Here is a 24,864-nt window from a genome sequence, read left to right as displayed (position 1 = left end):
CTTGATATGTAGATCCTGGAGTGGGCATGGCATAGTAGGCATGGTTTTGCCAATACTTATACATAGGGACCTACTTGAATTGGGATTTTGCAGATTTTGGAGGAACCATGAAAAACAGCATTGTCCGTGATCACTGGGAAATCTGGCATTGGCTGCAATTTCCTACGAAAACAACCAAAAAAAAAAGCAGTTGTGATGCAGACTGAGTAAGAGCGCCCTCTGCCAATCAGCCATAAGCAACAGGGCTGGTAGGGCTATTCTACCAATCAGCAATGAAGGGCAGGGCCTCTGGAAAATGCCTGTGAAATTGGCTCTGTGCTCCCTGAGCGGGCTGTGAAAAACCTGTTGTCTGTGACTTAGGTAGGTCTTTACTTGTACAGAATTAACACCATCTACCTACTCTTGCTTGGCACTGTTGTTTAGGTGATTATCTGCCACCTTTCTCAGAGTCCTTGCATTGCAGTTAGCTATATTACAATGCTTGTTTGAATGAGCAGTTTACTAAGCAATCAAGATCATAATGTAGCAGTCTTGTCATTTTTCTCACCCTACCAGTTTTTGTATTAATAGGAATGTCACTTGCAAATTCGTGAGAAGTGATTCTTCCACTCTTCAGCACTAATGAGCTCTAAACTGGAATATTATGTCAATATAAGAAAAGTGGAAAAATTAGACAGAACTCAGCCCAGAGTAATAAAAATGCTTAGAGATCTGGGAAATATGATTTACAAGGAAAGGCTGAAAAGTGGGATTATTTGGTTTGGAGAAGAGAAGATTGGCTAATGAGGGTCATCTATGTGTTGAATCTGGTAAGTGTGTACATATTTGAATGGTGGCCTATAATGAGGATGGTGGTAGATTATTTTATGTGGCCACAGGGGACAGGAGAAGGACAGGTGGTCTTAAACTGCATGAAAGGAAATTTAGATTGTTTGTTAGGAATAACTTTTTTCCCTAAAAGGACAATTAAATATTGGATGAGTCTACCTCAGTAATTTGTGGAATCTCCATCCTTAGAAGTTTGAAAGGGACCTGCCAAGATCCTTTTCAGTTCTGCTTTTTTATGATTTCATGATTTGCAATTGCATTGTGGTCTGATGAACAGATTTTAGTCCATTTAATGTGTGCCACATTGCTTTTTTGTTTTTTTCCCCTTGTAGAGCAGTTTTTAATCAGAATGTTTGGTAGTATGCCTCATAGTATTGCATTTATCAGCCAAATGTGTAATCACACTAATGAACAATATCAGTTATGTTTGACAAGATCTGTTTTCCATAAATCATCTTCATAGGCGTTAATTATGCTACTGTCCTTTAATCTTGATTATCTCGCACATCAGATTTTCCATTATTTTGACAGAGATTGATGTCAACAGAGGATTAGTGTTACAGGCCTACTGTTATTCTGGCCAGCCTTTACCTATTTAATTCTTTTGGTAAACTTAGTTTCTTTTTTTTCCCCCTTCAGTCCTGTAAAACTTCCTTGTGACTCAAGATTTTTCAGTGTGTTTAAGTTACCAGTCTTACAAATTTTACAAAAGGTGTAACAGATGCTGTTGTTTGATTGTATTTGGAGAGGATGTAGGAGTTCTGGAAAGTACATATTGACAGCAGTGATGATGCCATAGTGGTGGGAGCAACTTTTAAAAGTGGGGTGCTGTGCATCATCTCAGGGTCCACCTTTGTTGACAAATAAGGTAGGATTGTATGTGTGTGGGTGTATGTGTGTGCATACATATGAAAGAATATTACTATATATTGATTATCCTACAGTAAAAACTTAATGGAGATCAGTTGTTTTTAATGCTTTGTAAATTCAGAGAGGTCCATCAGAGCAGGATTCAGTGCTGGTGTCATTGAAGGACCTCATGGTAAACACTGGATGTGTGCTTCTTCTCCCCTAAGGTTTTTACAATGAAATAACTAAACCCGCATTTATCTCACTTTAAAACAAACATCTGCACGCTAGTCAAGGTAAAGTCTATGAAATTGTTTGACAATGGATGCAGTATTTCTACAGGTGATTACTTGGAGATGGATGAGTACTGACAACTCTGTGGCCTTGTTTATATGCAACTTGTTCTGGTATAGATTATTTTAAAATTAATTTTAGGTGATGAAGCTTTCTTATGGAGACAAGCCCTGGGAGGTTGAGTGGTGGTAGAGAAAGAGAGAGCAGCATAATTTCAGTCTTTTATTTGAAGTTCCTAACATGCAGACTTACTTCTCATCTAACTATTAACTGCTATCTGAACAACTCCTTCAGAAGACTTATGCTTCCTTAATTATTTTAAGTTGTAATCCAATACTCCTACACTGCTTCAAGATTATAATAAACTCCAGACTTTACAACATATTGCAGCGGAGGAAAAGAACTGAAATTCATCACTGCTAATATGGTTCTGCTAAAACAGTATCTTGTCTACTTCAATTTTTACATTAACAAATTATTTGTAGTGTAGATCACTGGGGAAGAGCATAGGTCATGGGAATAACAATATTTGGGAATAACAAGGCAATTGTCATGGTAATTAAGTTTGAAAATCTAGTAGTAGATAGTTAAACTTATCAGGTGCTGGCTTAATTAGAGCTGGTTAAAGGAATAGTCAATTTATGGTTAAAGTTTAGGGCTTGCATTCAGTATATGGACATTTTAAAGTATTAACACTGAGCAACACCAATTGAATCTAGAATTATTTACATTCAGATACAGTGAGTATTTACATGCGTTTAAGTAAGTGAATAGCTTTGTTGAAACCAGCAGCTTCAGAGCTGGGGTTTATTTCTTGTCTCAATGTATGAATCTCTACACAAAATGTGATTAGTACAACAAGAAAGACCTCATTATTTCCATGAGTAACTTTTTAGATTTGTGTTTTGAACTTTTTGAGGCCTAAATTTACAAAGGGGATAATCTTCAACTCAAAGCCCTGTAATAAAAGGACTTTTGTTTCTCCTATTCATTTGAACGTTTTTGAACCTTCTACATATTTTTTGTTTTGAATTAGAAGAGTAGTATTGTTAACTAAAACATTGTGAAGAAAGATGCAACATTTTAGGGTTTTATTTTTTATTAGCCCTCTGCTTATTGAGCAGAGATACGTTTAATTCATGCTTTCATAGATTTCGTAGACATTAGGGCTGGAAGGGACCTCGGGAGATCTAGTTCAGCCTCCTGCCCCGAGGGCAGGAAGTCAGCTGGAGTCAAAGGATCCCAGCAAAATAAGCATCCAAACACTTCTAAAAGGAGTAAAGAGTAGGTGCTTGCACCACCTCTGGAGGGAGCCTATTCCAGGCCTTGGGGGCTCGGACAATAAAGAAGTTTTTCTTTATGTCCAGCCTAAAATGGTCTTGGAGGAGTTTGTGATGGTTGGTCCTTGTCATTCCATGGAGCCCTCTGGTGGACAGATGTTCCCCCGGATTCTGAAGTGCACCCCTCATGTACTTATAGGCTGCTACCAGATCTCCCCTGAGCCTGTGCTTTTCCAGGCTGAAGAGTCCCATGCCTCTTGCCTCTCTTCATAAGGCCTGTTGTCCTGCCCACTGATCATGTGCGTGGCTGTCCTCTGGACTCTCTCAAGCTTTTCCACATCCTTCCTGAATTGTGGAGCCCTGAATTGGATGCAGTACTCCAGCTGTGGCCTTACCAAGGCTGAGTACAGCGGGAGGATGACATCCTGGGATTTACTTGAGAACCATCTATGGATGCAAACCAGAGTTTGGTCTGCTTTAGCAGCTGCAGCATCACATTGGTGGCTCACGTTCATCTTGTGGTCAGTCATGACCCCCAAGTCCCTTTTGGCCTTGGTCCTAGGGAGCATAGCACTGCTGAGCATATAAGCATGCTGTGGGTTTTTTTTTTTTCCAAGGTGGAGTACCTTACAGTGTCGGTATTGAAAGTCATCAGGTTTGTGTCCACCCACTTTTTCAGCCTATCCAAGTCAGCCTGGATCACCAGCCTGTCCTTGAGTGATCTCTCTACCCCAAAGTTTGGTGTCATTGGCAAACCTGGCCAGTCTGCTTCTGACACCTGTATCTACGTCGTTGATAAAGACGTTGAAAAGAACAGGTCCAAGGACGAAGCCTTGGGGGGACGCGGGGAAATTAATCATCATGGCGCTCTGTCAACCACCACTCTTTGCGTCTGACCTTGGAGCCAATTCTCCAGCTATCAGACTCTGATGTAGCTGAGACTGCAGTTGGCCAATGATTCCAGGAAGAGATTGTGGGACACCAAATCAAAGGCTTTTTTGAAGTCCAGATATATGGCATCAATCTCTTCTTCCTTGTCCAAGTGATATGTCACCTGGCCGTAGAAGGAGATGAGCTTGGTCAGGCAAGACCTACTTGCAATAAACCCACACTGGCTGTCCCTAAGGATGTTGCCATCAGCCAGCTTGTTAAGAATTGTCTCCTTGATTTTTTTTCCAGAATCTTACCAGAGATTGATATCAAGCTGATTGGCCTGTATTTCCATGGATCTACTTTCGTCCCTTTCTTGTAGATGGGCACCACATTGACCTTCTTTTGATCTTCAGGTACTTCACCTGAGTGCCATGAGTTTTTGCAAATCTTGGCAGTGGTTGGGCTATGACTCCTGCCAGCTCCTTACGTACTCTGGGGTGCAGTCTGTCAGGACCAGCTGACTTGAAGGTGTCCAGCCTCTCAAGGTGTTCCTTTACAAAGTCTACAATGATGCTGGGTATAATTTCACCCTCCCACTGGCCATCCTGCATCTTGCTAGGCAAGGCAGGCCCTGGGGTTGATGAAAAACCGATGTGAAATACTCATTAAGCAGGTTAGTTTTTTCCTGGCAGTCGGTTGTCAGTTGTCCCATTTGGTGTAGTAGGGGTCCAGTGTTACCCTTGCTTTCCTTCTGACTCCCCACATATCTAAAAAGGGGTTTTTTATTGTCCTTGATACATGTAGCCAGGTGGAGTTTGGTTGCAGCCTTGGCTTTCCTGGTTTGCTCCCTACAGGTATGGACCAGTGCTGAGTAATCCTCCTTTGTGGTGATTCCTATCTTCCATCCTTTAAAAGCCTCTCTTTTTTGATGTAGGAGGTCCACGAGTTCCCTGCTGAGCCAAGGGGGTTGCTGTGCCCTTTTGCTACCTAGATGGGATGGACATCCCTTGTGCCTTCAGGATCGCTCCATTAAGGAATGACCACTCCTCTTGGACTCCTCTCCCTGCTGAGTCTTGGTCCCTTAGTGCCTCGACAGCAAGCCTCCTGAGTTTATCAAAGTCAGCTTTCCTAAAGTCAAGGACTTCTGCATTGCCAACTGACTTGCCAGCTTTGCGGTGGATAGTAAAAGTGATCAGCTTGTGGTCACTGTCTCTCAGCTTTCCTTCGATCTTTAGGTTGCTGACTACGTCACCTCCTAGTACCAGGTCCAGCAGCGCTTTACCTCTTGTGGGTCCATAGACTTCTTGGGTCAGGTAGAGTTTGTCCATGCACGTGAGGAAGCTTTGGAACCATTTGAATTTGGCTGAATGCTCTTCCCACGAGATGTCTTGAAGTCTCCCATGACAACCATGCACCAAGAGCATGTAGCCTCAGCCAGTTCCCTGGTGAATTCCTGATCAATCTCTAGTTACTGGTTAGGGGGTCTATAGTGGACTCCTACCATTGTGTGCCCTGTGCCATGTTCCCCATGTATTTTAACTCGGAGGGTCTCTAGTCACCCTCCCTGGGTGCCAGTGTCAGCTTGCACGGATGTGTAGCCATCCTTGACATGGAGAGCTACACTCCCACCCCCTTGATCTGCATGATCTCTCATATACATTGTATAGCCATCTATACCTGTGGCCCATTCATAGGTGGAGTCCCACCAGGTCTCTCTTATCTTTATGAGATCGTAGTCTTTCTTGTTTAGTAGGAGGACCAGTTCTTCCTGTTTGTTCCCCAAGCTTCTGGCATTAGTGTACAGACACGTAAGTGTCCCATTGGGAGTCCTAGGCATCCTCACATTCCCAGGAGGACACAGTTCTAGGGCTGCATTTAGTCTTGGGGAAAGCAGGGATGGTAGCTGTTGATGGACCTCCCTTGCCTGCAGGAGCTGGCAGCTCTGTGGGCTCTACTGGTGCTCCAAGAGGTGCATACCTGTTGCAGATCTCCAGAGGGGAGGGGACCTTGGTGCAGCGGGCCCTGGGGCTGTTGCCACCTTGGTCCAACCTCCTGGCTGGACAATGTGTTCTCAAATTCTCCCTTGTCCTGGGAGGTGACCCTGGTCGACCCTTGGCCTTGATGGGGTGAAGGGCCTGGCAGTAGAAGCCAGTCTCCTGCTTGTCATCCTTGATGGCCCGCAGTCCACGGTGGTGTGGAGCTCCTCAATCTGACGCTTCAGACTCCAAAGTGGAGCAGACTGTGCAAGGGGAGGTGGCCATGCTGCCGGTCCCATATGCCTGGAATCGTGCCAGGCAGACCCGCAGCCAAGAGCCAGAGGCTCCATCTTTGTGGAGTCTAGAACCATGGGTTCCGTCTGGGTGGAGACCTCAGAAGTGCCAGATGCAGACTCCGAGGGGACCCTAGGGGTGCAGCATGTGGCCATCTGCATTGTGTACTGTTGTGACTACCTTCCCTAGGGCTCACTGGCAGGGCCTTGGGCTCTCCTGCACTAACTTGCATGCCAGGCCTAGAAGCAAGCCTGTTTGCGCATCCTGTTCGTGAGGCTCTGGTTGCATGGCCCCCTGGGGGGCTGGGTAAAGTAAGAGCTGCGTGAGAGGCATGACACTCCTCAGCTCAACTCAGCTGCCTCCTCACAGCTGGGCTACGTCCCTTCCACCACAGGCCCCTGCTTACCTCTGGGTAAGCTGGGGGTCCTGGGGTCCCAGGGCTCACAGGAGGGTCAACCTCTTTTCTGCATCCATAAGGCCTAGAAAACTGATATACTCAACCTTTTGATTCCAGCAGCATGGGACCATAAGAAAAATGCCAAATATCCCCAGTTTTATGGTAAAATCAGGAGTTCATAAGGCTGCAGTTGTTAAAATCAAATGCATACTAGTAGTAGAGTAACAGCTCTCATAGGGCAGGAGCTGCATCTGATGCCACACTTAGTATGGCAAAAAATTATTAGGAAAACGGGAAGAATACTTTTCATTTGTTTACCATGTGCGACTTTTATTCATCCTTTCTTAGAAGTCTGTTTGCTTTTTTGGACTTGAAGACCCTCTTCATACATATTATGTCTTGCCAGTACAGGGATCGTAATCCTGATATAGACCTGTAGTGATCGTTTCAGTAAAGTTAAATCTCCTTTGTTGCATCATTGTGGCCCTGTTTTGTAGACTCAATAGCCTCATTTGTTTCTAAGAAAATTCTTTTTAATACTTAACTGCTTAAAATAATATTAAGGTTGATGATTGTTCTCTTTAATATCCCTCCTATGTTGTATACAAAGGAATTACTAGTGGGCCTTTAGTAGCTGGACACATGGTATGGTTTGTGAACTGCTTCCAAGTAATCATCTTTACCTTTTGCTCTTAAATGACCCACTCATGACTGTATGTTTTATTTTGTTTTTTTATAAATAGGTTCACTCTTCAACTAAATTTAATCTTCACCTAAGTGGTTCAGAGAGATGCAAAGTTTTGTAGATGGCAAAAGAACTAGTTTATATCTTAGATGCTGTGCTGCCCTGCGCTGCCTTCTACCTGAATTCAGACTACCAAGGCTTACTACTTACCTCCTAAATTTCTCTTCTTTTGAAGCTATTACTGACCACTTCTCTTTGTTTCTAATTTATAGCATTCCTCCATTCGCTTAAGTACCTGTTTCATTTTACATATGGAGCTGACATAAGTCATTATGCATTTGCTTCTAGCACAGACCTGAGGAAAGACACTTTGGGCGCGTCCACACATGCTAGCACGTACGCTTGCAGCAGCTCAAATAGAAGTGGTGCAGATTTAAGCTAGGGCTTTTTGCCTCAGTGCACGTGCCCGGACATGAACTTTGTTGTTGAGCAAGTGTCAGTTGGGGCAAAATAACCCTGCCTGGCTCCTCCCAGGTCTGGTGCCAGAGGGAGCTAGTGCTGGCCCCAGCAGTATAAAAACCTGCCCTGGCCAGCAGCTCAGGGTACTTGCCCTCAGGAGCTTCTGAGGCCCAGCCTCTTGGTATCTGGGGACACTAGCAGTATCCTAAATTCACTTTTTAAAATACTCCCAAATTCACGTTCTACAATTTGAACACAATTTGTGGGTAGGCATGGAGGGATGTGGGTAGGTGTGGGGAGACTGTGGGTGTTGGGGCTGCTTAGGAGGGGTGCGTCCCCTGTCCTCACATAGGGCAGAGTACCTCCTCCCCCCCTCCCCACAGCACATGGACTCCCTTGCCTGCAGGGTCCCAGCCCTCCAGCTTGCTGGTCTCTGGCCCCTTGCATGTTCTCTTGGTGCTCTCCAGCCCCCTGCTTGTTCCCCTGCTTGTCTCCTGCCTTGGGAGGCTGGAGATGAGCGGGAGGCTGGAGACAGTAGGGAAGTCTCCAAGGGCTCATCTCCAGCCCGCTGCTCGTTCCCCTGTCCATCTCTAGCATCGGGGAATGTTTTTGTGTTCCCACATGTGCCTCTTGCAGCGGCTCACGTGGGGTTGAGATGCTGCAAGAGGCATGTACGCGTTCGTCTGGACGCGCCCTTTGTGTCTGAAAGCTTGTCTAACTTCTCTCCCAGTTTTACAGTCAATTCAATAAAAGATACCAACAAAATTCCTTGCTTCTCACATATTTTCTGGACCATCCTGGCTACATCAACACTCCAACCTACTACATTATTAAATTCTCCTGAAAGAAAGTCTCTACCGTGAATGGACTTTATTTCTGAGAACAAAAATAAAATGAGTGAGCCTACTATCTTACTTAGGTGTGTAGAGAATTTAGATGTTGATAAATGACCTGAAAAGGAAGAGCACAAATTTGCTAAGAGGTGCTGAATGTGTACCCTAACTTCTATATGGCAAGGAATATTCAGAAAATTTCAGAGTTTGACAAAGCTTTGCTGTGGCGTTGAGGGGAAACAGAAGGGACCTCTAGTATATGTCATGTACGTATTGGGGAAAAGTAAGTTTCTAAACAATTGGTTTGTAAATGACTGAGAGAAATGTGTTTGGAGAGGTATATCTCTGTGTTTGGGGTTGAGTTTCTGATGACCAAAGCTAAACTAAACTTCTGGAAAGCATGCTCGTGGTCAACCATTAATGCTACTTAATCTACCTAAGCATCTCCCTCTTTAAATGATAAAAGATTTTTGTCCTGTTTTCTCCTTTTTTGTAAGGAGACCCAAGAAAGTTTTGTTTCAACCACTTTTAAAATGTATTCTTAAAAGTGGAGAGAGAGTTTAGACATCTGTTGTCATGGTGCCACAAGTATGGCACAGATAAATGGTCAGTTCATCCAGAATATGCAACAGGAGAAGGGTTGGAGAAGGGTCCTAGATTGGAGGAGTAAAACTGATATGAGTGGGGACGTGTATAGATAGAAAGTCATGTACAAAGCCTTGGTTGAATTTTAAGAACACGGCAGCTGAAATTTGGAGATGCTTGGTTAGCTATAAAATACAGCCTTCTTGATGAAGGGAGACTCGATTTTTAGTTTAAACAGCTGAAATAGCTTTCTAAACTACTGGCTTAGTTAATCTAGCTATTGAACATCTTAAATTTCACAAGTTCTGCCCTCACCATCAGAAAACCATTTGCCATTAGAAACAGCTGTAAAGAAATATGAACTCATACTAAAAACAGTGCTTTCTTCATTTTATATTTGGCCGTAGGTCAGAGAACGCTGTTTGTTACCTCTTTTCTTTTCTATTTTTGGTAACGAAATTGCCTCAATTAACTGAAAGGCTTCTACATTTGGGCTCAGGACAGAAATTGTACATGGTATGAGTGATTGGAAACCTGTTCATATCTGTAACACAGCAGAAGTTCTGTGCATGTAACCCACTTTCAAAATGGCCAAAACTGGTTTAAGATAAACCTGTATGGATGTAGTATCAGACTTAACTGATTTAGGTTAAATTGGCTTATTGAACTTCTGTCCCAGATCCCCTCCAGATTCAAGTTAACTCAGTCCCCCAGTACCCTAGGATGCTTTGTACCTCCCCACAAACTTTCCCTCAGAGGTTGGGTGGGTTAGCTTTGGCTCAAGCTGTCTGCTTCAGCCAAGCAGGGAGACATGCTTTAGCACTCCCTGGCTTCTGGCCTGGGCCACTGGAGGTACATGGCTGCATTTCCAGTATCAAAAGTAAATGTCTGCTTGCTTATCGGTTCAAACTATGCAGCTTAGATTAACCCGAGAAGATTGAATTGATTCAGCCTCAGGCTTTTTGACTGCCTGTACTTACCCTTCATGACTCAAACTTTTTTGTTCATCTTTTTAAATAAGAATGATAAGGTTGTAGGTCAAGAGCCAACAACCATATACATAGCTGGAAAATTTTCTCATTATTTAACATTCAGAATTAAATCCTGTGAACAAAAGTTTGATTCTAGCAAATGAGTTGTTTGATTTTGTTTTCTCTGTACTTCTCCTGAGGTGTTCTTGTGTTGGTTTCCTTTTCTGTAATCTCTTGTTGGTCCTCTTGCATCGAATCCTTCAAAGCTGAAGACAATAAAACCTGGCTACTTAGGTGTGTAGAGAATTTAATGTTGATAAATGACCTGAAAAGGAAGAGCACAAATTTGCTAATTGGTTTGTAAATGACTGAGAGAAATGTGTTTGGAGAGGTATATCTCTGTGTTTGGGGTTGAGTTCCTGATGACCAGACTGATGAACTAAACTTCTGGAAAGTGTGCTGGTGGTCAACCATTAATGCTACTTTATCTACCTACCATTCACAGGGGGCACAGCTACACGTGTGCCTTAATGTGCAGTAGCCTATTTTACTGTGAATTAGAGCATCGTGGCAAAAAACATGAACTAATGCAGAGTAAAATTAGGCTACTGAGCATTGTGTCACTAAAAAAAAGCTTGTGCTTTCACTACTGTGTATTAGGGCAGCCTAATGCACATTTAGTTAGTACCTCATATTATAGATACTATACTTAATGCTCAGTAGCAGAAGTGCATTAATGAATGTATAGATGCCACCCAGGTTTAGGTTCCTTAGCCTTTGGGAAGGTAAGGATCTGTGAATCAAGCAAGGGTATCAGCAGCTTCAGCAAACAGCTCTGTGGGACTGTTGCTGTCCTCCAGTTGAGTGGTGAAGTGGTGCCTTTGAAGTAAAGGCTGCAGCAAAACTGCACAGCTTGTCCCTTATTCAATAACGTATGGTGAAGATTTGGGAGCCATTCCCATATAAATTATCTGTGTTCTGACTGAGTTCATATTTCTGCATGCTTTTCTTTGAAATTGACTTGTTTTTGTGCCTATAAGAAAGCCAGAGATGGGAAAGAAAATGTTGTAATGTTGCCTATCACAGAACCTAATCATGGGAATGGTGTTTTTTAAGACTTCCTAGTTGGTGTGGCTGCATAAGTGTCAAAGTGGTATGGAAGTGTAGAGAAATGTTTGTTACTTGCTTAGATAAAGAGTTCTGAAACATTTTCATTGTATGACTTGTATCTTAAGTATTTGTCTCCTTTGTCACTTGCAAACTGCATAGGTTATTGACAATTAAATAATTTCTCTTAGCAGCTATCAACATTTTTGACATAGAAGAGTTATTTACATAGAAGACCTTAATATATTTTTAAGTCTCTTAATACAATTTTGTAGCTGGAGCAAACAGGAGGAGCCAGCACCACATGTAAGAATACAGTGAAATATGTCCATACGAGGGTGCTACATGCTCAATTTGAACATGTAGAACTTGTAAGAATATGGTGAAATATGTCCACAAGTTACGTTTGGGCTACTAGTTGATGTCATTCTGTTGTCAGTTGAAAGCTCACATCTTCTCTGTTTCTCACATCCTGGCTCTTTGTTTCATTTTCTTATTAACATTTTAGTAAATTTAGCATTCTTAAATAGTTTCATTGCTGTTTGTAGAGAAACTTTCTCCGTATGTTTAGAAGAGGTTTCCTTTGTAGATATGTTTCCTGGTTTATGGTATTTTTAAATGCAACAGGAGAAGCGAATGCTTTAAAAAAGAAAGAAAGAAAAAGTGCCCAGATGTTGACTGAGTTACCCTTGAGAAAAAGCTGACAGCCCATCTACATTTTCTAAATGCACCTCTAGAGCACCCCTGTACAAAGACAAATCATACAATCCCCCACGAAAATCCCCAAACAATACTCCAAGCAACCTTTAACCTCCAAAATGAAAAGCTGAAATCTGTTTCGTGCTTTGCTTTTGATCCCAGTTTTGCATGAAAAGTGCCCATATACCATAGTGGTAGGAATCAGCATGACCCTGTAAGGCAGAGTATTCCCAAAGAGATTACAAACTAGCATTGTTTTACCTAATACATATTTATTCAGTGTACATATTTTAGAGCAGTTCCAGAGTGTAATATTTTCATAGACTGGCCGAAGTATAGTTAGCTCCTTATGGGCTTTTTGCCTAGTTTGGTATTTTATGTAGAATAATAATCTAACTCTGAATTATCATAGGTAATTTGTGTTAAATTACAAAATCATCAGGCTGATATGTGGGTTGCATGCAATTCAGGCTTTAATTTAAAAAGATACATGGAGTGAGGTTACCTCTAAGAGTTAAAGATCTCTTCTCCCCACCCTGTTTTTCCCAATTAATCATGTATCGAAATTCTCCATAATCTTTCCTCATAAATCAGGCCATTTTATCATTTATGCTGCATTTTTTTTCTGAACTTTCCTCTTGTCTCATTGATGCACAGATATTGTGTGCAAAATTTTAGGTGCTATCTCTGTGATGATGCATAGGAAAGGATTTAATTCTCCTTCATCTAGGATATAATTCCTGTGTATCTGTAGTGCCAGTTTGCATTGTTGTATATTCCATTATATTCTCAGGCTCCTGGCACATGCTACAGTTCTGCTGAGATTAATGTGATAGGGGTGCATGCTTAGCTGGGTTTTTTTATGTGCCAGAAAGTGGCAAATCAGCCACAAAGTTATTCCACTTCTAAAAGCCATGTGTACAGCTGGACTGTCCTGATAATCAACCTGCCCCAAGAGCCCTGGGTCTCAAACCTACCTGGGACTGTTGGATCCAACCCCAATGATCAGCTAATTGTCAGACCCAGCCCTGAGAGTCCCAGGTCCAGTCAAGACCTGGGGCTCTTGGCTCAGGTCCTAGAGCCAGCTGATTTTTAGATCTGATTCCGACAGTGCAGGGTTTTAAAGAGGGCTGCAGCTGTCAAGGCTGGGTGTGACAGTCTGCTGATGGTCGGACCTAGCCCTGGGTCTGGAACCTGTGGGATGCTGGGGGCAGCCCTGGGTATGGGACAGAGCTGTTCCTAGCCCAGTCTGCAGGATTAGGCAGGGAGCAGTTCAGCCATAGCTCAGCTGTGATTGGAGGCATTTTATATCCCATCCCAAACAATGTTCCTCCTGCTATCATCTGGCATGGCAAGAGGCTTGAGGTTTCAGATGTGGCCTAAAACTCCTTCTGTTTCAATTGCACCATTGTTTGAATGTGCCGTGGGCCTGAGTAGCATTACATTTGCTCTTGCTTTTGCTGTTGGTTTGTTCGTGTTTTGTTTTTGGCAGTAGTGTTTCCCAGCCATCTTCCTCCTGTTGGGAGCCTTCTGTTTCTAACAGTTTTTTTTCCTGAGTTATGTTTAGCTTTCATTTTTCAATTGGTTTGAATCTCCAGTTGTTACATGTCGAGAGCTTTTGTTTCTAGTTTGTAAATGTTAGTCAAGAAGCATTAAAACATGAAACATTATAAAAATTAAACAAACACAGAACATTTCTCATTTAGTGGAATTTAGTCTTGTTTCACTGTCTTTCAGGTTAACTAATATATATATATATATATAAAAAATATATTTTTTTTTAATTCCATGTTTTAGATCTCTTGGCCTTGCAGTCGCACCTCGTGTACGGTTTCTTCAAAAAGTTCAGAAGCAACTGTCTGTAAATGAGTCAACTGAAGGAAATGCGCCCCTAAAAGAGATGGAGAAATGTGAAGATGCCAGCTCTTTCATAAGCAATGAAGAGGTGGACAGCTTTAGAGCTTATTTTAGTAAAAAGATGTCTATTGTCCAAACAACAGAAGGGGAGGAAAAAAAGGAAGAAACGGAGAAGAAAACCCTCCCCAGTAAAGTCATTGACAAAGAGGTTGATGTGTCAGAGGTATCGGAGGAACAGTCAGAAGGGGAGGAAGAAATTCCTGTGATAAACAGAGTTCCAAAAGCAGAATCTATGCAGTTCTTTGAGGATGATGATGGCGATGATGATGATGTTCGAGATCTTGATTTGCTGACAGTGAAACAATGGAACATTTTTGGTTCAGAAGCTAATGATGGTTCAGCTTTGGTAAGTGCATCTGACGAAGCTTATGAATCTAATTCATTTGATGGTTGTAATAAGCTGTATAAAAGAATAGAGGAAAGGCAAAATTCCCTGGATATGGGGGCATGTTAAAATGAGTTCTGCTTAGGTATTGGGGAAGTGAATTGACCCTAATATGACTAACAATATGTTTGTATTATAATTTCATGTTCTACATGTTCTACTGATAAAACTAAGTAGCTTTATTTGTGTAACATTTTTAATTATTGTGGGTGATCTTTGTGATTCGTATTTGTAGCTTAAATACGTGAGAAATCTGAGCTGTAATTGTTTTTTATTTACTAGTTTTCTTTTACCTACTTAAAGCAGTCACAGTTATGGCATAATTTGATGAGGTCCCAACAGTCATGGTGTTAGGACCTCATTGTAGTTCATACTGCACAAGTTCTTAATACAAACCATTATAAATATTCTTTACAATAATGTATTTTTCAAATCATAAATTTTACATGGAACAAGACCTGTGCTATTGAGAGCTGAGCCAATAGCAGAGTAAGTACTTCTTGTAAAATATGGTTGTAAAGGTTTATTAAAAGTATTTGTGTAGATTTTTTTACCTCTAGCCAGCATATATAGCTTCATATTTCAAGATCCCTTCTTACCAATATTCTTACTCTTTATTTTATTCCTTAAATGTCTCCTATTAAGTATAGTTTTGGCGTATGTGAGGAATTTTAGGTAGTATGTATACGATAGTTTTGTAGGTACCCTTTCCTTTAGTGCTTCATTAATTGTTATATTATAGAGTTAAATGACATCACGTTTGAATGAGACTTGGTGAGGTGTTCTTTCCTGAATTATGTATATAAAGAGAGTCCAGATAAGCAAACTAACTTATTTCTAATTTTGTACTTACCTTTGACTAAACATTCCTTTATCTTCACAAAGTAAAGAACATTTATCTTATACTTAGGCTCTCTAGTCTCTTAGTTATGTTTTTATGAAAAGAATATCAATCCCTTTCATAAAATATTATTTAGGATATGGGCATATAAACAAATTACTTCAAACTATAAGCAAGGGGGTGAATGTAGGGCTCTGTCAGATGTTATTTTTGTAGGGCTACAAAGTTTGTAACTGCACAAAAGAGAGCTATGGGCATGTACACATGCACAACCCCCTGCCTGGAGCCTGATAAAGTTGCCACAAAGTCATGCTCTCCAGCTAGAAAGTAATCGGGGACATAGTAGCTCCTATGCTCAGCTTTGTTTTCTATGCCCTAGAAGCAAAAGCCTGAGAGGGAGAGGTGGAACATGGAGTTTATAGGCTGAGGGTAATGTTCCCATCTTCCCCAACTCGGTTCAAGATTGCTGAGTGGGAAATGGCTTTACACTATTACCAGGATGTAGCCCATACTCAGAGATGGGGAACCTTCCAGCCCTGGCACACTCTTAACGAGCAATTTAGTCTTCTGCTTATTTGGTACTTATTTAGGACTTAAAATGTTTTGAGTTCTAGGGTAGACGTGAGAAAAGAACCCTTGAACATGCTAAAACATTGGAAATAGTAATTTGGATATGAACTTCAGATAGATACAAATTGTCATCTTAAATAAGCAAACTGTATGTACTTAGAGTGAGAGGTCTCTGCTCATGTTAGCAGAGGATTGCTTTCTTCCATTTTTCCCAAATTGTTTCCATAGTAATAATGTATATAGAAATGAACAAACTATATAAATATTTGCAGTTTAGTAGCTTCTTTGGATCCCATGTTTTGCAAATGGTGGAGAGAAGGTTCCACTTTGAAAAGGAGCTAACAAGAGAAAGGTTATGAAAAATTCTAGTGATTTTAAAAAAAAAAAAAAAAATCTTGAAACTCAGCAGGTAACCTTTTAATAATCTTGCGTTAAACATTCATAGGTTAGTTTAAGCTCAAGCAAGATGGGAGTTATTTTCTGTGCTTTAAGCTGGTATCCATGTCACTTGCAAATAAGTGTTAATATTTGTCGATGATACTAGTGCTGAAAAGCTCGCAGCAGTTTTAGTTGTGTATGCGTATACCACAAGATGCATTATGGTTGGGTCTTCAAGCTTTCTGGGTATCTAATTCTTAGTGATGTATTGCTTTAATGTCCAAATACATTGAAACAGCCATTAAAGTTTAAAATGCTGGGTTTTTTTATGAGGATGACTCATGTTCATTGGCTTATGAGTTCTGCCTATAAGCAACTGAATGAAAAGTGAAACCAGGAAAAAGGGGCAGGCCAAAAAGGCTTCTTAATACAGGACTCTTGAGAGGTCAGATATGCGAGAGGGGGCTTACACTTCTTGCAGTTCTTTATAACATACTCTATTTCAGAATTTTTAAAAACTGCTTCTGGATATAGAACCCTAAATATAGAGAAGTTGCATACTGTATTTTTACACCTTTACCCCCAATATCAGCCCTCCCTTCCTCCCCCAAATTGGGGTGTGTTTATTAATCGGGGAAGATGATTTTCTGCCTAGCATAGAAGCACCCTGCCTTGATTCCTGTTCCACAGTGCAGCAGCTGTTGCAGTACTATTCAGGCAGCTGAGAGAGTTTAGTTGACTTAATGACTCATTGCTCTTTGCTCCAAGAGGCTAACAATAATTTCTCTTTCTTAATGGTATTTAGGTTCCATTAATCAGGCTACCTTTCTTAGGACAATTTTGCTATCTGCTAGCTGCTTCTGGTTTCTCTTATTTTACAGCCTTGGAGACTCCTTAGGTCTTTTCAAAATGATAGATCCATCCATAGAAACCAGTCTTCAGCAGGATATAGGGTTTAAACTTTAGTTAAGGAGGAAATAAAAGGGTAAATCAGCTGAAATTAGGTTTTCCCTGCCCCATGCAGCCATACCTCTGGAAAAATCTTTTTTATCCTTCACTCTACCTTTCAAAATAGGATGTGTATAATGTTCTGGGGTGTGCTGTATGTGAGAAAATATTCCAGAAACCTATGAACTGCTGAAAGGAAAATGGTATAAAAAACAGTGATTGGCAGCCCTAATTGTAGTGATGATTGCCGTCATTACCACAATAATAAACAGATACCTACCTAAACTGTTGTTACATGATGAATATTTTTCCCTATCTGAAAAACGTATTTATTGTTGCTGGGGCAGAATGGTAGTTGACTATTCTCTGTATATAAACTCTGTAGGGAATTTTTGGACTCTGGATAGAAATAGAAAAAATGGGAAATATTTATTTATTATGGATAGACCAGTTAAGAAAATATTTCTAGACATGTAGAAGATGACATAATTTGGAGACTTGTCTAATTATAATCAGAGATGGGGAACTGTTGGTGAACATAACTGTAAACCCGAGTACTCAGAATTCCTGCTTATACATTTCCTTATGCAGACACATTACAGCACAGTAGCATGTTTAAACAAATAATTGCATTGGTGTACTGGTGCAAGCATGCCTGAAGCATCATTGAAATGTGTACTGTAAGTATTGTCCTATGTAAATTAAGTTCATGAAAAAAACCTCTAGCACAGTTGCAGCTATTGACTTCTACTGAATTAAGTATTGCATAGCTGAAAACTTTTTATAGTGAAAAGAACACCATTATTTTTGTGTGTGAGATGTTACTGTGCTAAATAGATATAGATACAGATATATTGCCAGTGAGAGGTTACCTGTTAAGAGACTCTTTTGTGCTTGAAGGAGCTAGATACCCTCAGCTTTCTTATTCCTCTCAGAAAAGTACATAATGAGACTGAGGCGTCTAAGTAGCTGCAAGAAAGATGCTTTTTGTTTTTATAGTATTTAGGCTGCTTGGTGGTTCGAAACAAGTTGACCTCCAAACTGAAATTCTGATCCATCATGTCAGTCAAGATGAGTGATGTACCTTGAAAAAGATGATTATGTGGTGTGGTGTACCAGTGATTTCTAACTGTTGAAGGAGACATGAGCATTAGAGAGGACTATTTATCATAAGATGCAATACAATTGTGCATATAAATGGAGTATTGTAAAGTAAAAATTTAAATTTTAAAGGTTCTTAGCTTCAGGAACTTAACTGTTTGAATTTTAAAATTGTTTCCTACATGAGTATCTCCTAACAAAATACAGGTGAGATGCAGATTTGCCTAATTAGTATCAATTTCTGTATATAATAGGGCATCTAAAGTGAGTCCTTGTTGGTGAAAAGTACAACACTAATTTAATCGTTTCTTACAGTTTTGATAGAAGATTGAAGGGTTACTCAGTAACTGGATACTTATTTTGTTTTAGCTTTTTAACAAGAAAAGCATGCATAGTAGAAATTGTAGGATTCATATGCTGTATATTTTTATTTGCTTTGTGTGTGTAATCTAATGCACATTTCATAGACTGGGTACAGTCTGGGTAATAATTATTGTACTTAAAAATTTTGCCTTGAAAATCTTTTGGTCAGGATTAAGGGAATGATCTCTTACTTAAAATAGAAGAAATCTAGGGATTCTGAAAGCATTTTTACATGTAGCAAGATTTGTGTGCATGTGGTAGCACAGATCTACGATACACACACATTCATAGTTATGAACCGAACTTGAGTAGTCCAGTTCTTTTGGCATTAAGTTAAAGCATAAAAATGACCAGAATTTAGGGTAACTATATCGTTATAAATATTACTGAAACGAGCGGTAATGTTTCTCATGTATTGCATAACAACAATTTTATTCGGATAGAAAACAAACTGACTATATTAAATAAGGAGCAGTACACCAATCTCAAATGAGTTCTTACAGTAATCCATGTTGTTAAATCTCTCTTCTCTGCCCTACCTGTTATAGTAAAGAGATACTTTATTGTTGTTCTGACAGTCTGTGTTTCTTCAAGATAAATAATTGAAAGCAAAGTTTATAATGCTAAGCAATATAGTGAAATAGTATCTGCTGAAAGTACATTAGTTCTAAGATGCAGTCATTCTTGAATTTCAGGATCACTCCTGGTGTTCCACACCACAGGATCTCTGCCTCATTTAGTGAACAGCATGGGGCTCTGGGGACAATCAGGGTAATGTAGCAAACAAGAATGTTCACTGTGGGTGCAGACATCCAGCACCTTAGACTGTTTTAAATATGGTTTAAAATGCAAGTGTCCAGATGTACAAGTCAGTTTAGAATGGTTTAAACCACCTGAGCCATTTCAAAAGTATGCCTGGATAATTAGGCATTATTTTGAACCAGTTCTCTACAAACCATTTCAGTGTCATATGGGGAACACCAAGCTTTCCATGACTAGTGTCTTGCCTGGCATTCAGGCATCCCACACTGCAATTCCTGAATCCTGTGCCCCCCCTCCACTTCCTCTCCCTGTACTGGAGTTGACTGCTCTGGTAATGGTCATTGTTCTGGTGGGTGGGAGGATGCTGGTTCACATTGACCAAGCATGGAGTTGACAGCCATTCTGTGGCATTAGGTGCCTATTTTGCAGTGGCTCAGTTTTCCCTCACCCAGCCACTGATGGGTATTTACCTTTAAAAGCACACCTCCCAACCCATCTTCAGTGCATGGAGGGGTGAATTGAAATTAAGTGGCTTTCTAGGAAAGGTCTTTTCAAGCTAAGCTTGGGCAGACTCCACAAATACTCAACCCCTTGAGACTGCAGCTGTCCAGGCACCCCCTACCTGGTTCAGTCAATCAGGGTCTTTCTCCCCTGCTAGGGAAATCCTGGGGAAACTGGGAAGTTGCCACTGAGAAGCATGCTGGGTTAAGTATTCACTCCCATCCCTGGTGGTGGTTCAAAAGCACTGTAGTGCCTGATCTACTTAGCCTTTTTGGCAGTGTACCTATGAACACTTCTGAACCACAACAGTTGCAAACTGTTCCTAATCAATGATATTCTTGGAATGGTTCAGTTGTGTATCTCCACATTGTGCGATCCCCTGTTGGGATCCCTGCTTTATTTACCGTGAAAGTTGGAAGCTACGTAGTGAGCAGAGCACAGTATTGTGGGGACTGGAAGGCTAGGGAGCTGTGCTTTTGAACATATATGAAGTGCTGTACAATCCTAAATACTCTAGAGCAGTGGTTCTCAACCTTTTTTGTACCAGGACACATTTGTAAACATCAATGGCCAGTCCCAACCCAGTGTCCCTCACTCCTGACTTGCTGACTCCCTGCCCACAATTTGTGGGGCATGGGGGGTCCCAAGCAGCCCCTTGGAGGCTGGAACTCTGCCGGCCTGCAGGGGAAAAGCCACAGTTTCCTGCATTTTTCTCCTTCAAAAGAGAATCCATTTTTAAAGTTTGTTAAAATTTAAAGTCTGTTCATGACCCTTTCATATATTCGTGCGACCCACTTTTGGGTTGTGACTCACAGGTTGAGAAACGCTGCTCTATAGAGTCTGTTCCCAATTGTCTCTGATCCGTCAACCAAAATGAGTAGATCCTTCTCAGCTTAATCTCCGATTCATTTTCTTGTTGTAAAAAACATAAAATACTTTCTGCCTCTCCAAACTGTTGTGAAGACAATTAACATATTACAACTAGATGGTTTAATAGTGGTGCCCAATTCATCTAGACCTACAGACTGGCCCTACGCTTTGGATTTGGCCAGGCCTGGAGTCTCGGGCCAGTCCACAGGCCAGATGGCAGAGCCCCATGCTCCAGATCTAGCAGGGCTGGAATTTGGTGGCATCTTTGCGGGCCAGATGTTGTAACTCTGTGCTCTAGATTTGGCCTGCAGGGCTTTCCACAAAAGCAGTGACAGTTAATGCTGCCAAATTTCCAGGCCTGTAGGGAGCTATAATGTATTGTTAAATAGAGGTGAGGCCCACACAGTTTGATGATGAGGAAAAAAAAATATGGATTCTGAAAACACATTCATCACCTCCAATATCTGCACTTCTCCCAGTAGTGCAGTAACCGACATAACTTATCTTGCAGGTTGCTTATGTACACCTACTTGTTTGTGTTCTGTGCATGCCAGATGCTAAGAAAAAAGTCTTGTAGATTAGGGCTGTGTGAAATGGCACTGTTCCGTTTCTATGGAACAGTGTTTCATTTCAAAATTCCTTTGTATTCGAAACCGCTGTTCCATTCCATTTTGTTGGCACAGTTTTGCTGTTTCAGCGTTTCACCCAGAGACTATAATGGGGAAGCTCAAAACAGCCTATAACTTGGTCATTTCTGGCCTGATTTGGATGAAACGTGCAAGAATGGTAGCCCCTTCTGAGGGCATGAAGCCTGCCAAGTTTCAAGGAGATTGAGGTGCAGTTTCCCTGAACCCCCTGCACCTAAGTCTTCAAAGCAAAACTCACGTCCCGTGTATGTGTTAAGCCACAGCATGGTCAAAACTGCAGGGGTGCTGGCCCCTGCTGCAGCCACAAAGCCTGCCAAGTTTCAAGAAGATTGGTGCAGGGGTTTGAGAAAAACTGCACCTCAAGCTGCGGACAAGGAAAACTCACGACATGGGTGACACTGTGTGTGTTAAGGCACAGCAGAGTGAAGGCTGCAAGCTTCCTTGCTCCTGCTGATGCCATGAAGCCTGCCAGCTGTCGAGGAGAGAGGTGCAGGGGTTCTGGGGCCCTGCACCTCTAGCTGCTGACAGGCAAAAATTGTGACAAGGGTGGGTGACAGTGTGTGTGTGTGTGTGTGTGTGTGTGTGTGTGTGTTAAGGTACGCCATCACTCAACTGACACCAAGGCAGAAAGCACAGCAGTTCAAACAATGCTGTCTTTTTTATGCATTTTTCCAGCCCTCCCCCAGAGCACTGGGATTGGAAGGGACCTCAGCTACACTGTTAATAATGAGAGCACTTCTTCCCCCCCTTGTCCCCCTCCCTCTCCTTACTTGAGTTTCTGTTTTGCTGCAGGTAAGCCCAGCTTGAGCTTCAACACTCAAAATGTTTTGAAAATTTTGAAACATTTCGACTTGCCTTGTTTCATTTCGAGGCTGTTTCAAAGCTCTCTGTTTCATTTTGATTTTGCTGTTTCGAGCTTGAAACGAGTTGAAACAGTGTCGAAACGAAACTGCTGTTGAAATTTCGCACAGCCCTGTTGTACATGCTGCTAGTGTGGTGCTGGGCATACTATTATGCCCGCGATTAGCCTGTGTAGCTGCAGTGTTCTCTCTGCCATTTTCCAAAGTATTTCAGACTTTGTGCCCAGATATATTATGTAGGTGCTTTCCACCTGAGGAATGACAGAAGTGTGAATAAAAGAGGACAGGTCAATATTGCTGGGATGGAATAGAGTCTTGTAGCTCAGTGGTTGTCTACCTTTTTTGTACCAGGGCCCATTTGTAAACCTTGCTGACCAGTCCTGACCCAGTGCCCCTCACTCCTGACCCATGGCTTGCAGGCCCCAGCCTCCCAGTGAGTGGGGCAGAAGGTGGGTATGTGTGGGACATGGGGAGCCCCAAGCAGCCCCTTCCAGACTAGAACTCTGCCAGCCTGCAATGGAAAAGCCACCATTTCCTACATTTTTTTTTCTCTTTTAAAGGAGAACCCATTTTTAAAGTTTGTTGATCCATTTTTAAAGTTTGTTTGCAACCCTTTTATATATTCATGTGACCCACTTTTGGGTTGTGACCCACAGGTTGAGAGTCACTGTTCTATTCAACTGGTTATGCTGAAAAACGTTACTGGTGGATACTGCTGAGACCTTTAGTGCCAGTGAGTAATCCTAAGAGTAGTTTGAACAACGTACTAAACTGATGAATTGTGGGTGTTCATCTTCCATTCAGCTCTTCAAAATGCTTTCTTCTGCTCCTTAGCATCACATCCGGCTTGTTCATGTTTAGCATTTTCCATAAGCTTATATAGTCCAAGTTCTGGGCTGCCTGGGTGGTACTGGTGAGGGGTTATATGGACACGTAGGACATGTAGGTTACTTCAGCTCTGCAGAGAGAACTGATTTTTGTGGAACTCCACAGATGAAAGATGTAAGCAGTAGATGCACAGTTCTTCATCACTGTTTGTTGGATGTGCCCATCCCAGGAAGACTCAAATCAATGTACTGCATTACACTGCATCCCTTCCACCTTTCTCTTAGCTGAGTAATTTATGGTCAACAGTATTAAGTGCCACAGAAGAGTCCAGCAGATTGAGACTAGATAGTGTCCATCTACTGTTAGACAATAGTCCATTGATGCCCCTAACGCTATTCCAGTTCCATGTGCTGGTCTGAGCATTGTCCATTCTCTGTCTTATTCAAAGCATGGGTCATATGGAAAAAATGTAGATGATGTAATTACAGGATTTGTTTCCTCATGGATCTGCATAAGGTTGCATGAGGGTGCTCTTAACTTACTGTTTCATAGTTTCATAGTAGGTAGGGTTGGAAGGGACCTGAGCAGATCATAGATTTCATAGACATTAGGGCTGGAAGGGACCTCAGAAGATCATCAAGTCCAGCCCCCCGCCCAAAGGGCAGGAAGTCAGCTGGCATCATAGGATCCCAGCAGAATAAGCATCCAGTTTGCCCTTGAAGGTGTTCAATGTAGGTGCTTGAACCACCTCCGATGGCAGGCTGTTCCAGACCTTGGGGGCTCAGATAGTAAAGAATTTCTTCCTTATGTCCAGCCTGAAACAGTCTTGCAGGAGTTTATAACCATTCGACCTCGTTATCCCTTGGGAGGCTCTGGTGAACAAATGTTCCCCGAGATCCTGGTGGACACCCCCGATAAACTTCTAGGTGGCCATCAGATCACCCCTGAGCCTGCATTTTTCCAGGCTGAAGAGTCCCATGGCTCTCAGCCTGTCATCGTAAGCTCTGTTTTCCTGACCTCTGATCATGCGTGTGGCTCTCCTCTGGACTCTCTCAAGCTTCTCCACATCCTTCTTGAATTGTGGAGCCCAAAACTGGATGCAGTACTCCAACTGCGGCCTCACCAAGGCAGAGTACAGTGGGATAATGATGTCCTGGGATTTGCTTGAGAAGCATCTATGGATGCAAGCCAGTGTTTTGGTCACTTTACTAGCCGCAGCATCACGTTGAAGGCTCATGTTCATCTTGTGGTCAATCATGACCGCCGCGGCCCTTTGATCCGTAGTGCTAGCCAGCGTAGCACTGCTGAGCCTATAAGGATGCTGCAGGTTTTTCTTCCCAAGGCGGAGAAACTTGTGGTTTTTCACTGTTAAACACCATCAGGTTCTTGTCCGCCCATTTGCTGAGCCTGTTGAGGTCAGCCTGGATCACCCTCCTGTCCTCAGGTGTGGATGCTTTACCCCAAAGTTTGGTGTCGTTAGCGAACTTGGCCATTCTGACTCCAATGTCCACATCATTAATGAAGACGTTGAACAATATGGGTCCAAAGACAGAGCCTTGGGAGACCCCACTGGTCACAGGACACCATGATGAGTGACTTCCATTTATTACTACCCTCTGGGTCTGCCCACGGAGCCAAGTTCGCAGCCAGGGGACAATTGGCAGTTTCACCAAGAGGTGATCATGAGATACCCGATCGAAGGCTTTTTTGAAGTCAAGATATATGACATCAATCTCTTCTCCCTTGTCCAGGTGATAGGTCAC

The 24,864-nt window shown here is 41.9% G+C and overlaps 1 protein-coding gene across 1 annotated transcript in view; it reads left to right on the top strand.

Moving 5' to 3' along the window:
• Positions 1–24,864, top strand: part of DDX10 (DEAD-box helicase 10) — a 206,934-nt gene that overhangs the window by 72,974 nt on the left and 109,096 nt on the right. Inside the window, exon 13 of the mRNA XM_019528527.1 lies at positions 13,928–14,393. Coding sequence (XP_019384072.1) covers positions 13,928–14,393 — 466 coding nt within the window. The remainder of the gene's footprint in view (positions 1–13,927; positions 14,394–24,864) is intronic.

The sequence above is a fragment of the Crocodylus porosus genome, unplaced genomic scaffold (assembly GCF_001723895.1).
Source record: "Crocodylus porosus isolate Cpor-Errol unplaced genomic scaffold, CroPor_comp1, whole genome shotgun sequence".
Taxonomy (NCBI): domain Eukaryota; kingdom Metazoa; phylum Chordata; order Crocodylia; family Crocodylidae; genus Crocodylus; species Crocodylus porosus.
This window is presented reverse-complemented; position numbering and strand designations above follow the sequence as displayed.